General features: G+C 68.2%; 1 protein-coding gene across 1 annotated transcript; it reads right to left on the bottom strand.

The window, feature by feature from the left end:
- Positions 1 to 2,774: 2,774 nt before the first annotated feature.
- BESB_024370 (Myb family DNA-binding domain-containing protein) lies at positions 2,775 to 16,591 on the bottom strand (the record flags this gene model as incomplete). Its single annotated transcript, XM_029361139.1, has 2 exons — positions 2,775 to 16,006; positions 16,444 to 16,591. 2 exons carry the CDS (start codon positions 16,589 to 16,591, stop codon positions 2,775 to 2,777), a joined length of 13,380 nt encoding a protein of 4,459 aa, XP_029215954.1.
- Between the last annotated feature and the right edge of the window lie 960 nt (positions 16,592 to 17,551).

Below are 17,551 nucleotides of genomic sequence, written 5' to 3'. Positions count from 1 at the left end.
GCTGCCACAACAACTGCCCAGCTCCCGCGCCTCCTCTCTGCGAACCTCTCTCTCCGTGGAAAATCTCCTCTTCACGCCTAGAGTCGCAGCGGAGCGTGATGCGCGCGCCTCGTCGCTGCCGGTCGCACGCGCATGTCCTCCCAACTGCCTCCTCGCATACACCCCCTAACCCCCGCGGCTCTTTCACCGAATCGGATGCAATTTTACTCTGCAAACACGGCTGACATCATCCTCCTGAAAAAGTGAACACCTCGCGCACCGAGTTCGCGCAGCGTTTTTCCCCGTACACCAAATTTGCGCGTTCCTCGGCGCCGCAGCACCGGCCCCCTTTTCGCTGTCTACGCGGTGTCTACAGCGGCGACAACTCTTCTGGAGTCGATTTTTCCTCCGCGGCTCCGCCACGGCAAGATCCTGGCTGCTCTTTGCTAAACTGTGGGGGGACCTAACTCTCCGAACGATAGTTCCGCGGAGGCGGTGCCGAAGTCGCGGCGTCTTTCGTGCTTTTTGCCTAGCATGCCCGCTCAGACCCCGGGGAACGGCAGTGCCGACCCGTCCCCTGTCGTGGTGCGGACGGCGGCGGAGGCAACCGGATTAAGCGCTTCAGCGGTGGCGAATTCGGAAATGACGGGTTCACGCGTGCCAATAGAAACGTCACTGGCGCGCTGTCCGCAGCGGCCGCCGCTTTACCGTGTCTCGCGCGCTCCGATAGCGCCGAGTCGCCGCAGCGCAGTTCGTCGCTTTGATGCCGGTTCGGGCACCAGTCATCTGTGTAGAGTTTTCACTGAGGCACTGACGTTTCAAGTAGGTTTAGCACGCTCAGTCCAGTCCCTCAGGGCAGCCTCACGTAGTGGGAGCTCTTTTGTGCCCGTAGCGGACTGTGAAATGCTACGCAGCCGCCTCGGAGTTCAGTTGCCACGTCGGCGGGGCGCGTTCCGGTGGGTAGGTGCTGTCTATGGACACGCTTCTGTGGTAAATAATCACAAAGGGTAGCAGGATCGCTTCTTTCAAGAGCATCGCCGGTGCAGAAAGGTTTCCTTAATGGCTCCGTGTGCGCCGTTCTAGTGCGAACTATGCTCCATGTAGAGCCCGGGAGGTGGGTGGGTCGTAAGTCAGGTTTCTTGTGGTAGTGAGCTTGCCTTAGCTGAGTCTCGCTCTATAGTTGCCTGTTTGGGTGAACGGAAGAGCGCATCACGCTGGAGGCTACAGCAGTTTCGTCCTTCGGAAGCACTCGTCCCTAGGGTTGCAGCCCTTCACACCCGCTGACGCGCTCACGAGCGAGAAAACCTGAACTTCGCGTGCCTGATCGACATTTAGCCGCCACTAGACAAGCATCCAGGGGTGGAGAGGCTGGTCGCTGAAACCTCGAAGGCCAAACAGGCAGTCCTTGCGCCAGATCTGCCGAATTGTTGCACGAAGTCCCGGTGTCAGTAGGCTCGACGGACCGTCGTGGAACCCCAAGGGCAGTCAGCTCCTATATCTCGAGCGAGTGTATCGGAATCGACCCACGTTCACTGCCGCATGCTGTTCCAGTTTCCCCACCAGACGAGCGCTTAGATGCGAGAATGAAGCTGTCGAGTCGCGGCTCTCTTTTCGAAGTGTCTCCTCTCCTGAGCGCGCAGGATCCGCGCTGCCAGCATCGTTGGCAGTTCACCTCTCCAGCAGCCTCTGCAGCGGTCGACACTGGCATAGAAGCCGCCACTTCGGCTTCACACGCAGGACAGCGACGCCTGATACTTAGAGGGTTTCCTACTCCAGAAAGAAAACGGTGGAATGTGTCGTCAGCGGAGTTTAGGGCCCTTTTGCGGCCAGATCTCGCACGGCAGCAGGGGGGACGCGACGACGAGCCCTGACGACTCACGCGTGTGTGGCATAGTCAATTTAACGGTCATGAAAAGTGACGTTTTGCTACACGACACCACAGAACGGGTGCCCGTCCGCGTGCATGCGCACAACTCGTCTCTCTACAAGGTAGCAAAGATTTACCCAACCGCAGGCGCCGCGGAAAGACTCTACCTCGCGGCTTCTGTCCTGCTCAACCAAGGGGTCGGATCCCACATCTGTCAGACTGTGTGCAACAGAAACTGCTCCTTTCCTTGCCGATGCACATGCAGTGAGCTCTGCGAAGTCTTGAACAACACGGTCGCCCCTCCAGAAAGGAGCCGCACGAGGCCCCCGCCTGCCAGCGCGGAGGCGTCTGCCTCTCAGTCTGCCTCGAGAAGCGCGGGGGAGGCGCTGATTCCTAGCGGGACCCACATTCCCTTATGCTGCTGTTGCAGAGAGCCCTTTCGACGAAGTCGCGGCCGATGTGCGCAGGGAGCAGACACAGCCCGCCACTGACGATTCGTCGCACCCGAAAAGGCGCGAACGACATTTCCTCGCCTGGCGAACGACCAGTTTTGGCCGCGGCAAGCCCTCCTCTGGCGTCGCGAAAAACGCGGAAGACAAACTCTCCCTCTCTCCAGTCTCTGTGCCGCTCTCCCAACACGTCCTCAACTCCACTCGGCTGTCTTCTTCCCCCTCAAGATGTAGCCCGCCGCCTGAGCATCTTCCAGCGCCCTACTTCAGCAGCAGAATCTCGCGCGGCTCCGCGACCCCTCCTCTTTCCTCTCTCATTGCTGAAAACGCAATCGCCGCGCAGAAACGAGTCGCTCTTCCTCGCTCTCTCTGTGCTTCGTTCCCCTAAAACTCAAAAAGAGGCTGGTACTGTCTGCAGAACGCGGCGAAAGAGGCTCGCAGCGCATCAAAAGAGCGCTTCTCGCCTCTCAGTGAATCCCTCACTGCGCCTCCTCGGCCGCAGACTGCTGTCCCTGCGGCACAGCAGACTCAGCGGGGAGCTCCGCAGCAGACTCAGCGGGGAGCTCCGCAGCAGACTCAGCGGGGAGCTCCGCAGCAGACTCAGCGGGGAGCTCCGCAGCAGACTCAGCGGGGAGCTCCGCAGCAGACTCAGCGGGGAGCTCCGCAGCAGACTCAGCGGGGAGCTCCGCAGCAGCGGCATCTAAATGCGATTCTGCCGCACCAAGCGAGGCCTCTTCTCCCTCAGCCTCCGCGTCCATTCCCTCCACGCCTGCGGCGGTCTCGTCGCGCGTCCCGGCCTGCCCCGTGAGCCCCTCGGCTGTCCAGCCAAAAGCCGTCGCAGCCTCGCTCTCGGCTCCCGGGTGGACCTCCTCCCTCGCCACCTCTCGGATACCCTCCTGGTCAACTTGCGCGTCTGGACCTGATGTTTCACCGCCCGCGCGCGCTTCTTCTTTCTGCGCAGCCGCCTCAGGCAGGGCCTCAGGCGAGAGACAGGCCGGCAGCGGGCCCACTTCTGCGCCGCCCGCAACGAGAAGCGAGGCCTCGCTTGCCAAAACGCGTCCTCCTGCCTCGCCCCCCAGAGCTAGCTGCGTTTTGAGGTGACCGATTTCGTGACCGCTCGCCCGTGCTGCAGCCGCCGCCGCGCTGGACGGTGCTTCTGCTGTCTCTCCCAGCTCGACTCCGCCGGCGCCCGAGGAGGCCGGGGATGATGCCGCGCGGAAGAGCACCGCCGCACGCGCCGCCGCCTCCGGAAGGCCCTGGAGGACGCCGCCGAGAGGAGACAGCACCGGCTGCTCAGCCGAGACGCCAGAGACGCCCCCATCCCCTCCCTCGAGCGACGCGCCGCTCGCTAGCGCGACAGGCGCAGACGGTGCGAGCCCTGCTGGACGATGCTTGAAGCCGCGCTCGAGTCGGCTTTCCGCCTGTGGGCCGTTTTCCGCTCTCTCCCGTGGAGGCCCCTCTGCACACGCGACCGGCTCCTCCGCCCCCAAAGGAGAGACTCTCTCCTCGGGCTCGCCGGCGAGGTCTCCGGCAGCTCGTTGTGCGCCTCCATCTGGCGCAGCCAGCGAGTCCGCGGGAAAAGAGGCCTCCGCGGAAAGTGCAGGCAGAAGAGACGCGGAAGCGGCGGCAAGGCTCGAGGCGTCCGCGGGCGATGCGGAGGTGCTCACGACAGCAGAAGGCTTGGCGTCGACGCCCTCTGCGGCGGCATGCGCGGAAATTCGAACCTGAGAAAGCGGCAAGAAAGACGCGTCGGGCTCGGCTCCTCCTGGCTGCTCTGCAGCCTCGACGCGGGGATCTCGCGTGTCTGGGCCGCGGCTTTCGTTCGCAGGCAGGACTCCTTCCTCCGCGCGGCCTCGCCCCTCTTCTGCTCGCCCTCCGCAGGCGAGCGAAAGTGAATCCTGCGCAGGAAGGCCTTCGCAAGAGCCCTGCGTCGCCTTCTGAGGCCCGAGGGCGACAGACGCCGCGAGTGGAGGCGAGAAGAACGCGAGTCCGCTCGCTTCCACGCCGCCACCCGCCCCGCAGGGCTCAGGCTTCTGCGAGAAGTCACCCGTCTCTCCCGTTGCTTGCACCGCTGAGACATTCGTCTCCACGGCCGCGAGGCCAATGGGGGTGACAGGTGTGGCCTGATCTGTGGAGCGCTGGATGACGACGGCGGGCACATCGCCGCTCGCAGTCGCGCGCGCGTCGCCTGCTGTGTCGTTGAGGACGCCGACGCTGCTGTCGGGCGCTGACTCCGTCTTTTTCGCAGGCCTGCTCAAGCTCTCGGCAGGACTGGCGACAGGCCCCGCGGGCTGCAGCGAAGAAGAGAGTGCCAGAGGCGCAGGCACGGCGACCCTGCCCGCCGCGCCCGTCGAGACGACCGGCGAGGACGCGCCGCCCTCGGCGCCAGAGGGCGCGGCTGCGGGGCTTGAAGTCCCCTGAAGAAGCGGCAGAGCAGGCAGCGAAGCACCTGCCCTGCCCGGAGCTTGCGAGGCGGAGAGCGCCGGCGAGAGCTTCCCCGCGGCCGCGGCTGCGCACGCGGCTAGCAGCACCTGCGGTCTGACAGTCGGTGCCGCAGGAGGCGGCGAGGGCGCGGGCCCCACGCGGGACGAAAGCGATGCGGAGGCCACGGGAAGGGACAGCGGCGACACGCCCCCCAGCGCCGCCGGAGACGCGGGCGCGACCGCGACGGTCGCCGGCGAGGGCGGCGGAGCCGAAGGCGCCGAGGCCGAGGGCCAAGTCTGCTGCGCACCAGCGAGCCCGCCGGGCGCCGCCGGGGTCGCGGGCAGGCGCGAGGTCGCCGCGGAGGCGGCGGAGGCCGACATGCCGAGCAAGCAGGCGGGGGCGAGCAGATGCTCGAGGGAGCGCGGCGGCAGCGCGGCCTTCAGGGCAGGGGACAGCAGCGGCGAAGACGACGTCGAGGACGCGGGTTCCGCCTTGTCCTCCGCAGTCTTCGGGGCGGGCTCGGACTCCTTCGGCGCCTCGCCCCGCCGCAGGCCGCCGAGCGAGAAGACGCCTGGAAGGGGCGCGAGGACTGGCGAGGAGCTCGCGCGCAGCGACACCGCTCCGCCCCCCGGCGCGCGGGCCTGCTGCTGCACGAGGCTGGAGCCCGCGGCGGGGCCGAGGGCGGACGGCGGCGAGGTGAAGGCCGGCAGTCCGCGGTCGCTCGCAGAGGCAGCCAGCGGCCGCGCTGCAGGCAGCAGCGCAGGCGACTGCGGCACGGAGGAGGCCCCGGTGGGCACCTGCTGCATGGGCAGCGGCCCGCGCTTCGGCGCCGCGCCTTGCTGCGTCTGAACCGCCGCCTTCGCCGCCGCCGCCGCAGCTTGCACCAGGAGTCCCAGTGCCGACGACGGGAAGGCGCCGGGGGCAGGGAAGGCCGGAGACGGCGAGGCTCCCCGCGTCTGCGCAGCTGCGCCTGTGGCAGCGGAGCTCTCGATGGCGGGGCTCGCAGCCGCTGCGGCGCCATTCGTCGCGCCGCCGGCAGGTCGCGTGGAGGGCGGAGACGCTTTGGTGGCGCTAACTGGAGAGCTGGCGAGGCTCGCGTGCGTGCCCAGAGCAGAAGTCACTCGGGGGGCACTCGCGTCTTCTTCGCGCGCCTTCTCGCTCGCCTGCAGCGCAGCGAGGCGCGCGAGCGCCAAGTCTATCGGCGCGCGGTTTTCGCGCGAGAGGCCCGCAGACGCCGCCAGCGCCGCCAGGCTACGCAGCACGTCCGCCTGCGAGCCGATGCCCAGCGGCAGCTTCTTCGCCGGGGCAGTCCCTGCCGCTGCCGGCGCGTGCGGAGATGCGGCGGTGTTCGCACCCGCGGAGGCGGGCGACGGCGACGCGAGCGAGGAAGCAGCCAGCGATGCCGACGACGCTGAAGACGCAGAGGACGAGATGAACGGCGAAGAAGGACGCGGCGAATCTTCCTTAGGAGACGCTCCACTGGGGATAGATGGCGAGGCTGAGGGCGACGGCGAAGCGGAGGGCGGGAGCAGTTTGCTGAGGAAAGACAGCGACGCAGGCACGGAGGACGCCGCAGCGACCGCGGGCGAGGGGCGCGAAGACGCCGCAGAGGCCCTCTGCGAGGCCGCTCCTTCGGCCTCTGCCGAAGGAGCGGAGAGGAGAGACACGCGCGCAGGGAAGAGAGGTGACGAGGCGGCCGGCGAAGACGCCAGCGACGCGAGGAGGGAGAGTGAGGGACTGGACCCCGCCGCAGAACCCAGGGGAGGAAGCAGCGACGCAGACGCCGACGACGACGACGAGGCGGCGGCGGTCGCGACCCCCGCAGTGGAGGACGAAGTGGAGGCGGGGAGCGAAGACGACGATACAGGTGAGAGGTTGGCGTTCGCCGCTTTCGAAAGTGAGGCCGCGAGCGCCTCCAAGAGACTCGGCGAGCCCAAGCCAGCCTTCGGGTTCGCCCTCTGAGAAGCCCCTACCCCGTTCTGCGACTCGCTCGCCACTGCCACACCCGACGACGCCGCGAGCGAGAAAAAGGGAGGCAGCCCCGAGGAGGCGAGGAGAGAAGAGAGGAACTGCGGCGACGCGGCCGCGGAGGCCAGCGAGAGCGCCGCAGAAGATGGCAGCAGCGGAGACGACGTGCGAGACGCGTCGCCGCCGCCCGCCAGCCGGGGAAGCAGGGGAGAGGTCGCGGGCGTCGCGCTCCCCCCGGCGGAGACAGTCCCCGCGGACGCCAGCCGGGGGTCGAGCAGAGACAGAAGTGCCTCCTTCTGCTTCGCCGTCAGCTGCAGCGGCAGAAGAGGAGACGGGCTCCCTGGCGCCGGCGAGGCCGCCACCAGCTGCGGCGAGGCCCGCGCGTCTTTCTTCTCCTCTTTCTGCGCGAGGGCACCCGCCGCCTCCTTTCGGCCTTCACCGTCCTCCACCGCCCCGCTCGCGTGCTGCACGCGCGCTGACAGCGCGAGGCGGCCGTCGCCCTCGCTGTCGCCCACGCCACGAACCGGCGCGGTGGAGAGACTAGGCGACTGGGCCGCCGCCGCTCGCGCCCGGGCGCCGGGGTTGGGCGGCGCTGCGCCACCCTCCAGGGCCCTTCTGCCTCCCTCCTCGCCGGCCTCGCTGCCCTCGCGGCTCAGTGCGCTGCTCTCCTCGGTCTTGGGCCGCTTCAGGCCTCCGCGCTCGAGCGGGTCGCACAGGTCTTCGCCGCAGGGTCGCTTCTCTCCAGTGAGCGGCGGCGGCGCCCCGCCACTGCCTTCGTGCGTCGCGCCTGCCGCCTGCGGCAGGCCCTGACTCCGCGCGGCTTCTGCGCTCTTCACTTCGCCGGCAGCCCCGTCGCCGCTCTGGCTGCTGCCGCCCTCGACCGCGAGCTCCGGCGGCGTCGGCAGGTCGGCTTTTTCTGGGCCGCCGCCGCGCGCCTTGCGAGCTGCGCCGCGGTCGCCTGCCCCGGTGCCCAGCGCCGCCGCGCTCTTGGCCGCTGCGGCCGCCGCGCCGGCAAACTGTCTGCGGCGCTGCAGACTCCAAAGGCCCGTTTGCTTGCCGCGGAGGACCCCCCGCAGCCGCAAGAGCAGCGCGTCGAGGGCGCGGGCGCGGGGGCTCTGACAGCCGCCGGCCCGGTCTCCGGCGCCGGCGCCTTGGCCCGCGGCCGCGGCGCCCCCGCCGGCGGCGAGCGGCCCGTTTGCGGCGGAGGAGGCCGCAGGTTTCCCGCCGCCCGCCCCCGCGCCGCCCGGCTTCGCCGCGGCGTTGTTCCGCCCCGAGCGCGACCGAGTCATGTACGAAGGCCCATCTTCGTCCCCGCCGCGACTCCGCTGTCCTGCGGCCTGCAAACACGTGAGCAGCGTGTTTAGCTGGCGATACGAGAAGGCCAGCGAGGGCGCGAGCGCGCCCGCGGCGCGCGACGAGCCCGCCACCGCCCTGTCTCCACCGGTCGCGGGGCTCGTGGGTTTTCTGGGGCGTTCGATGAAGAAGCATCCGGGAACCGCGGCGAGGGGAACGGCCTGCCCTGGGTTGGGCAAGGCGCCGACCGCGCGCGCGGACCGGGGCGGGAAGCCCGTGGTGCCTTTGACCCGCGGCGGGGTGGGAGGCGAGGGGGCGGCGGCGAACCACGCGGGGACGTTGGCGACGCGGCCGGGGGGCACGAATCCCGCATACGTGGAGGGGAAGAAGTACCCCTCGCGGAGGTTTTCGAGGAGCAGTTCTTGGGCAGGGCGGCCGTCGCAGTCGACTTCGAGGTCGGAGTCGAACGTCTCGTCGGCGGGCCGCGTGCCGATGGGGTCTTTGAGGACGTTCCAGACTGAGCGCTGATGGAGCAGATGGCCGCTGAAGACGTCAAAGGGCAGGAAGTTCTGCCGGTTGAAGCGGCGCATGGGCGGAGTGCAGCACTCGGCCTCGAGGTGCGTCATGGCCTCGGCGACGAGTTCTTCTCGACGGAGCTGCTTGGAGCCGAGGAGCTTGTTTTTCTTCTTGCTTCGCGCGTTGTCTTCGAGTTCTTGGAGGCGGCGCTTGAGGCCGAACTGATACTTGAAGCGGTAGTAAAAGTCCACGCAGTCTTTGGTACTCTTCCCGTCGAGGTACGACGCGATCTTCTCAAAGTTCTTGGGGTACATGAGGAACTTCTCGACGAACGTCCGCGCCTCCGCCTCAGCCCACACCGTGGAGGTCTTCTTCTCGAACTCCACGCGCGCGACGTCGTCAAGCAGCGTGCAGCGATCATGGAACGACACTGCGCGCTCAGCGTCAAAAATCGCCCGGTCGAGATCCCGCTCCAGCAAGTCCAGCGGCCAGATGCCCACGCCGCCTTGCTGCTCCGCGCGACGCTCCAGGCGCTGCCGCAGGCCCTGTCCCAGCGAGAAGAGGCACGAGTCCCGCCAAAACACCCCCGGACCCGTCAGATTCGCGTAGTTCGCCTGCATCCACTCGCGCTTCGACTCGCGGTTCGCCGCCTCCTCCTTCGCCCGCTGCCGATCCGTCCCACCGCTGCTCCCCCCCCCCCCCGCGGACGACGCCGAGACCGCGGGCGCCGACGCCGCGTCCTGCTGCGCGCCCGCGCCGCTGCGCGCGCCGCGCCGCCCCCCGCCGCCCGCGCCCGAACAGGCGCCCGCGCCTGCGCCTGCGCCCGCGCCTGCGCCCGCCGCGCCCTCGCCCCTCCCGCCCTTGAGGCCGCCGTCCTCGGCGTCGCCAAGCGCGCCGGCGCCATCCGCCTGCTGGCAGCCGCGCTGGTAAGGCGCGTTGCGGTTGCCTGTGCGGAAGCCCGCGGGGAGCGACACGAGTTGGTCTGGATGGTGTAGCGCGCGCACGGGAAGAATGCCCCAGCTGAAGATGTCTCCGCCGCGGATGACTGCGCGCTCTGCCGCCAGTCGCTTCTTCCGCCAGAGCCTGTGCAGTGAGCTGCACAGCCGCCGCTGCTGCCGCAGCATCCCGTGCAGCTGCGCCTTCCGCGTCGCGACCGCCCGCCACACGCGCCGCACGCTCGCCGGCTCCGCGGGTCTCCGCCCGCTGAGACTCGGCCCCAGCGGCCGCTGCGGCGACGCGTCTGCGTCTGCCGCCGCACTCGATTCCCCCCCCGCCTTCTGCCCCCTATCCTCCTCGTCCTCCTCCGCCCCTCGATCCACGCAGGGAAGAAGAAGGGCGCCGCGGTCAGCGGTCGCGGGCCTTACGGCCCTCTCTTCTTCTTTGTCGTCTTCGCGCTCGTCCTCCTCGCGTTCCTTCCGCTTGCCAGTCAGGCGGCCGCCGCGCCCTCGCCCGCCGCGCCCGCTGCGACCGGCGCGGGCAGCGACCGGAGTCTCAGGCTTCGGCTGCGCGCCCTTCTCTTCGTCCTTTTTCTTCTCATTCTCCGCGGCGCGTTTCGCAGCCGACGGCGTGAGGCAGCTCTCGTTCCCCACCGCGAGAGCGGAGGCGGGCGCCTCTGCAGGGGTTTCGCCGTCCGTCTCGTCTGGGTCGCTCGCGCCGAAGGCCGCGAGGTCTGTGCCGGCGAGCTCGAATGCAGTCTGCCAGGGCTCCACAGTGCTGGGTTTGTGCGGCAGGAAGAAGGCGATCTCCACGAATTCTTCTTTGCTTCGGTCGCGAACGAGACTGTCGACTGACAGGAACAGCCGACGCCGCGGGACTCTCTCCCAGCGCTGCTCGCGCTCTGCGGCGGTGACCGCGTGAACCACGTCCGCCACGGAGAGCCCAAGCGCCCCGAGCGAGGCAAGCCACTGCCGAAAGGAAGCCGCGAACGAGGCCCTGCGGGGCGAGAGGTGGGCGTCCGGGCCCGGGGGGCTGGAGCCCCTCTCGGCGTCGGTCTCGCGTGCCGCAGCGGTTTCGAGAAAGAGCTGCCGCGGCGACACGTCGCCTTCGGCGAGGCACCTCTCATACAGCTCAGCGGCTTGTTTCTGGAACCGCAGCAGAGCGTCTTGTTGGTCTTTTCGAGTCGTTTTGAGCAGATCGAGTGCATCCTCCATGAGGAAAACGGCCTCTGCGTCCGTGCCGCCCTTCCGCCGGCGTTTCTGCTCCTCGCCGGCGCCCCTCGCCGCCCCCTGCGCTCGCCCGCTCGCGTCACTCGCCTCCACCCCGCCGTCGCAGAGAGATGGCGGAGACGCGCCGCAACACGAGCATCGCGGGATGTCGCACTGCGGCTGGATCGCAGACGCGACAGGCGCGGCGGTCGCGTCGAGAGGGCGCAAAAACGGCGCCTTGCAGCGCGCGAGGTAGGCAGATGTGAGGAAGTGCTTCCGAGGCGCCTGACCCGCCAGAGAAGGCGCGCCCGGGGCCCCCGCCGCCGAGAGGCCCTCCTGCCCGCGCGGCTCGTCCTCCGCCGAGGCGGGGGACTCCGCCGCGTGCGCAGCGAGCAGAGGAGGCGAAGAGGCAGTCGCTGTCTCTTCAGATTTGCCTCTAACTGGCGCGCTGTCCATCTCGGTCTTTCTCTCTGCGTCCTCGCTCGCGGCGTCGCCCAGCTCCGCTCCGCGAACCTCCGACGCGGCGCAGCGGCGCAGGGCCATTTCGCCCTCTTCGTCGTCCTCGTCTGGGTCGCTGTCTTCGACGTCGAGTTTGAGTCTGCACTCAAACGGCATCTCTCGGAGCCACTCGTTCGGCACGCAGTCCCGCCTCACACAGAGCACGACGCGCTCCGCACTGCCTCCGCCGAAGCCCGGCAGCGAAGCCCAGCGTCGCTCCTCCTCTGAGCGCCCGCCTTCCTCCTCGTCGGAGCCCAGCAGCACCGCCCCTGCGGCCCGGGCCCCCGACCCGGTGAACTTGGCGACGCCCGCGCCAGCACCGGCTGCAGAGTCCCGGTCGAGCGCCGCCGCCCAGGCGCACGCGCCCGCGGACGAGTTGGAGCCCAACCAGCCCGCCGACGCCCCGCTCGCCGCCTCGCCCCCCGAGACGGTCGCGGGGACCGGCGGGTCGAACCAGATCGCGGGGCTCTGCGGGAGCGCCCCGAAGGGCGAGAAGGAGGCTGACGCGCAAGGCGCCGCCGGAAAAAGAGAGTTGAAAATGTCTTTCTCGCCGCCCGCGACAGCGCAGGCGCCGGGGGCGAGCAGTGAGCCGGCCCGCAGGCTTCTCGAAGCGGCGCAAGCCCCGTCCGTGACGTGCGCCGCATGCGACCGGAAGTGCCTCTCTTCGTCCGCCGCCACGCTCTCGGTTTTGTCGTCCTCTTCACCGCCAGCTTCGCCCCCCGACGCCCCCAGCCCGGCGTCTTCCTCGCCCGCGAAAGAGACCGCGCCCTTCTTGCCGCCGTCGCCCCGCGGCGACGAGGCTGTCCCCACACTCGCCGCGACCGCGGTCGCGGCGGCGACCGCGGAGGCGAGGGCGTTGGGCACGTCGGCCGCGCGGCCAATGGGCTCGCGGACCTGGACGACGGCGACTTGCGCGATTTCCTGAAGGAAATGCAGCAGCGACGTCACCGCGCGGCGGCGATTCGTCGCGCGGATCGCGGCCGAGACATCCTCGTCGTGCGACAGCCAGGGGCCTCGGCGGAGCCCGTCGGGACCGACCGCCGGCTGGAGTTGCCGGGAGGCGAGAAACAGGGCCGGGAGGGGCGGCAGCGAGGCGGGCGAGGAGACAGGCGAGACGAGAAGCGCCGCGTCTCGTGGCTGCGCGAGACACTGCTGGCGACCCTCCTCGAGATCCTGCGTCGCATCTCGACGACCTCCCGACTCGCACTCCTCCAGCCTGCGTTTCTTCTCCCAGAAGGACGAAGCCGCGCGGAGACACGCGTCTTCGTGGGCGTGCTTCGTGGCGAGCCAAAAGAGCTCGAGGGGCAGCCGCTGCTGCTTAGCCGCCCTCTCCGCCTCGGTGCACTCGGCCCCGCCGCCCTTCGCGGTCGCGGCGCGGCCGCCGCGCTTCTTCCCGCCGCCGGTCGTCCGCGCACCCGCCCCACCAGGCAAGCCCTTGGCCTTACTCAGGGCGCCGTAGCGCCCCGAGCTGCATGCGCTCGCCAGAAAGACGTCCCCGTCCTTCTCGCCCTTGCCTGCCCTCTCGCTCGCCCCCCCCAGCCCCGGCCCTGCGACCACCAGGTCGTCCAAAGATTCGCCAGGCAGGCTGCCCCCCCGCGACAAAAAGTCGAAAGTCCCGCTGGACAACGAACCGAACGAAGCCGCCAACGCGGAGACGCCCGCGCCTGCGGCCCCGGCCCCCGGCCGACTCGCGCGGCAGCTCGCCGGCGGCGGCGCGTCCTCAGACCGACTCGCCACGCTCGGCGACCGGAGGAGCGCGGCTGCGCCGTGCCCGTCTTCACTGGAGAGTCCACCGCAGGCGGCCGATGCGTCTGTCGCTGCAGGCAGCAGTCCTGCAAGCGCCTCCTCGCCCCCCTCGGGCTCCCCGGGGGCGAGCGAGGGCGACGAGTCCGCGGCTCCCGCTGCGGACTCGTCGAGCGAGGCGGCGCGCCGCTCGCGCCCTGCGCGCTCCTTCGCCGACGGCGACAGCGGGAGGAGGTCCAGACCGAACGAAGAAAACGAGGAGGAAGGCAGCGAGAAGGCAACCGAGTCTTCGCGACCGAGGCTGGCGCTGCTCCGCTCGCCGTCGCCCTCGGGGTCTCGGTCGTCGTTCCCCGTCTCCGTGCCCTCCTCGCCACCTCGCCGCCCCTCCCCCTTCCCCCCCCCTGGCGGGGAGCGACCCGTCCCCCGCTCCCGGTGCTCTCTCTGCAGGCAACTCTCTGAGTTCGCGGGGTCGTCATCTGGAGCAGGCGCGGCGCCACCGCCTGCGCCCGCGCCCGCGCCCGCGGCGACCGGCGACGAGGGCAGAGACGAGACGACGCTTTCAGAGACTCCCGAGACGAGGCGGGCGCTGCCGAGGAGCGAAGCGGCCGCGGCCGGCGGCGGCAGCCACGCGTGCTCGCCGGGTGGGAGCGGGAAGACGCCCCGCGGGTCTGCAGACCCGAGGAGCGCAGAGGAGAGGAGGAAGTCGTCTTTCGCCGAGGGCGGCGACGCGGCCTCCGGCGGCAGCGAGAGCGAGTGCATCCCTCCCGTGGGAAACGAAAGCCACGGCAGGAGCGCAGGAGAAGAAGAAATGTCACTCTCTGCAACATTCTGGAACTCCTTCTCGAGTAAACCAATGTCTTCCTCCGTCGCCCCGACAGCTGCCCGCAGCGTCTCGCGAATCGCGCGGATCTTCTCTTCGAGCCGCCGCCTCCGCGTGAGAGAAGGCGACGACGCGACGGTGCGCGAGGCGTCCCCCCTGCTCTTCTGTTTGCCGCGGCGAAGCGCACGAAGGGGGAGGAAGGGCGCGCGGCGCATCCCGCAGACGTACGCAGTCTCCTCCTTCGGCGCCTGGCGGGGGGCGAAGCAAGCAAGAGAAGAAGAGCCCTTGCCCTTCTCTTTCTTCTCCCGTATCACCGCTTCGCTCTCATCTTCTGTCTCCTTCTCAGAGTGTTTCTCGAGCACCCATTTCTCCTCGCCGCTCCACGCGCCCTCCTCCACTGCATTCCCGCCTGCTGCGGCGCCGAGTCGCCCCCCTCTGCGGGGCGACGCGGGCGGGGAGACAGTCGCTTGAGCCTGGAAGTCCAACTCTCGAAGCAGCGCCGCGGAGACTTCGGCGAAGTCGCGCGCCTCCGTCCGCAGCTCCTCCTCGACCCGCGCACCCGTCTCGTCGAGCGCCCGCAGCAGCTGGTAAATCTGCGGATCAGAGACGAATAAAACGTCGCTGAAGCCCGCCGCTGGCTCGCTTTTCGCCGGCGGAGACGCGCCTGGGGAGAAGGGCGACTGTGGCGCGGGCGCACGCGGAGACGCGGGCGACGCAGGCAGCTGGCGCTCGCTTTCTTGCGCGCTCTGCGGGTGCCCTGGCGCAGAGTCGTTAGGAGACACAACGGAAGCAGAGTTGGGCGACGCAGGCGAGGTCGCGGGCTCGGCGCCCTCGTCGCTGACAGCTTCCGCTTCGCCTGAGATCAACGCCTCCGCCGCTGCAGTCGAGGCATCTCCGCTTTCGGTCTCCTTGGCTTCCTCAGGGACGAGACCGGGAACGGCGCCCGGCGCGGGCGCGTTTCGGTCTTGAGAGGCCGCCTCTCCGTTCGCGTCCCCACGCGCTTGCGCACTGTCTTCCCCTGGGGGTTTCCCTTCGGCTCTCTCCTCTTGGGAGACAGGCTCACCTTGAGAGGCTGTCTGGTAGTCTCCCCTCCCAGACGCCTTCTCCGCCTTCTTCTCCTCGCCCGAGGCCTCTCCGCCGTCGTCGCTGGACACGTCCGTGCCCAAGAAGCGCACCGAGCCGAGCTTGTAGAGTTCCTCCTCTTCACGCGTCAGCGACGCACCCGCGCTTGCACCGCCTTCCTCGCGGGCCTTCGCCGCAGCTTCTTTGGCCTTCTTCGCCAGCGCCTTGTGCAAGGCCGCGAGGCCCATGCCCACGATGTTTTCTGGGCGCTCGGCTTCTTTCTGCGGCGCAGACGCCGGCGCCGCAGTCGCAAAGTCGACGCGGCCGAGAACAAGCGCCGCAGCTCCTCCGCCTCCCGCACGCGCACTCGCTGCGGACGGATCTGCCGGCGGCGGCGCCCCGAGAAGACGCGAGGCGACCGGCGGAAACCCGCCGGAGAGAGGCGCACGGACACTGGGGGACGCGGTCACGCGGCGCTGCGCGGCCTCGCGGGGCTTCGCGGCGTCCTCCGCTCTGTATGGAACGAGGAGCTTTCCAGAGTCTAGGGGAGACTCGCGCAGAGACTCGCGCGGTGGAGCGGAAGAAGTAAGCGATGGGGAGGCCGCGGCTGCGAGGGCGTCCGCAGAAGAGCGGCCGCAGGCGGCGGACAGAGGTCCCGGGGCAGGAGACAGCGCCCCTGAAGCGGGAGATGGAGGCGCACGGGGATCCGCCGAAAACGGAGGAGAGGCAGGAGAGAGAAGGGAAGAGGAGACGCCGACAGGGCCTGCTGCTTCGGGGAGAAGTCCCACAGAGGAAGAGGCGCCCGCGACCCCTGCGGCCGCGGGGTTCGCAGCGGCCGAGGCGGAGTCTTCATCGTCAGCGAGGAGTGCAGAGTGCATTTTACGCAGAAGGTCGTCGTCTTCCTCTTCGACGGCGAACGACGCATCAAGCAAATCGGAGGATGCGGAGAGAGAGCGATTCAGAAAGAGGGTGGAGAGGCTAGATCCCACGGACGACTCTGACAACGAAGTCGGTGGCGGCGCGGCGCCAGCGGCCCCCGAGGAAACTCCATTTTGCGACAGTCCTCCGCCGTACGCCACCGCCGACCTGGCGTCAGACAAAAGAGAATTAGCAGGCACGCGCGACGCGAGGCCATCGCGCTGGCCTGGAGTCAGACGAAGTTCAGAGACAGGGGCAGTAAAACCTTGAGACACAGAGGCAGGAGGAACGGCGTCACTCGAAGTCGGCGCCATGCTGAACGCGCCTGAGCAGAGAAAAGACGCGCTCACGGGGAGAAGAGATATCGACGTTCCCAGAGAACTCTCATGGATGGAAGCAAGTTCCAAGCAAGCGGAAAAGCATGGGTTAGTGAAGAAGAGTCCCGAGGGAAAACCAAAAGAAACAACTACGAAACCTCTCTTCTAGCCTAGTCGCGTTTCATTGCGTTTCCCTCGCTTTCAGCGGGAAGTTGACCTGGATCCAAGCGGTAAACGTATGGAAATCGAGAATCGCGACCCACTCTCAAGTCGTAACTGCATGCGAGTCGCCCCTGCGAAAAACAGCTCGTGCCCGGGGTAACACGCCATGGCGCACGAAGGCGAAACTCCGCAGACCGCCTCCCGTCTGCGCGTCCGAGTCGCGCCTCTTCTATGTTTGCGAAGGCGAGTTTTCCTCGAGTCCCCCTCTTTCCAGTGTTCGAACCTTCGAAAAGAGCGTGGGGAAGACCGATACCGAAAAGAAACGGGGTCAACCCGTGTGGGAGATTCGGCGCTGTCTGAGACAGCCGAGGAAGGGAGCGGGCGGCGGCTCCCGGCACCTGGAAAAACAACGCTTTTTTCCCCCGTTTCATCTGGCGGAATGCACTCAGACCGAACAGCGAGTCCATCTAAAAGATACGGATGGAGTGCAAAAGTCGGGAAGCGCGAGAGAACGGAAGAAAAATGCCGCATGTGGTTCACACCCGAGGGCGGGCGACGCGTCGCGTGCTGGCGGACGATAGATACGGAAAGGTCCGCCGACGGAAGGGAACTTGCGCGAGCACGAAACTCTTACATCGCTGCCGCTTACATGCATCCTACCCTGTGAATAGATAAGAAGTCCGTTGGAAAAAGAGCGTTTTCTGTCGAAGCGTCTGCGGCGACTGTACCTGTTTGTGACCACACGTCAGAGCCAAAGAATTGCTAGGCGCCGCCCCGGCGACCACGTCTAGAGAGGCTCGCTTCACGACACAACATTTCCGAGTGGCTCAGGTAGAAAGAAGACGCCCCCTGCCGGCTTCGTACTGACAAACGCTCTATCCGCTCTCCATGAGACCAGGCAGCCAAGGTAGCGCAGCCACACTAGACAAGGAGGCGCGAAAGAGGAGGAGATCTCTTCTCAGTGTGTCTTTCCAAAACTTGCGCAACGCGGTGCTACAGCCGCTTGTATGAGCGTGTCAACTCGTGAAGCGGCGACTGGCTGAGTTCGGTCCGGGATCGCGCGCTTCGACTCACGGCGAGTGGGCACGCTCGCTCGAGACTGCCTGATTGTATGTGCGGGAGTCGCGCATTGCAAAGCCCTACCTGCGAAGAACCTCCTCTGCAAAAGTGGGTGCTGAGTGGCTCGCGTGAGACTCCAGTGACTGTGTTTGGCGGACTCTGAGCGCATCATCGTGTGCAGGCGTTCGAAGACGGCAAAGCGCGCCTTTCACGGGTGTATCGGGAATGAATCGTTTTCGTAGACTGCCTTGAAACGCTGGAATCCAGTTGCGCAGTGCCTCTGCTAGGTGCAGTCCAGTCAGCTGGGTGGCCGGCTGCCTTCTCGAAACCAG

Source organism: Besnoitia besnoiti, chromosome XII (assembly GCF_002563875.1).
Source record: "Besnoitia besnoiti strain Bb-Ger1 chromosome XII, whole genome shotgun sequence".
Classification (NCBI taxonomy): domain Eukaryota; phylum Apicomplexa; class Conoidasida; order Eucoccidiorida; family Sarcocystidae; genus Besnoitia; species Besnoitia besnoiti.
This window is presented reverse-complemented; position numbering and strand designations above follow the sequence as displayed.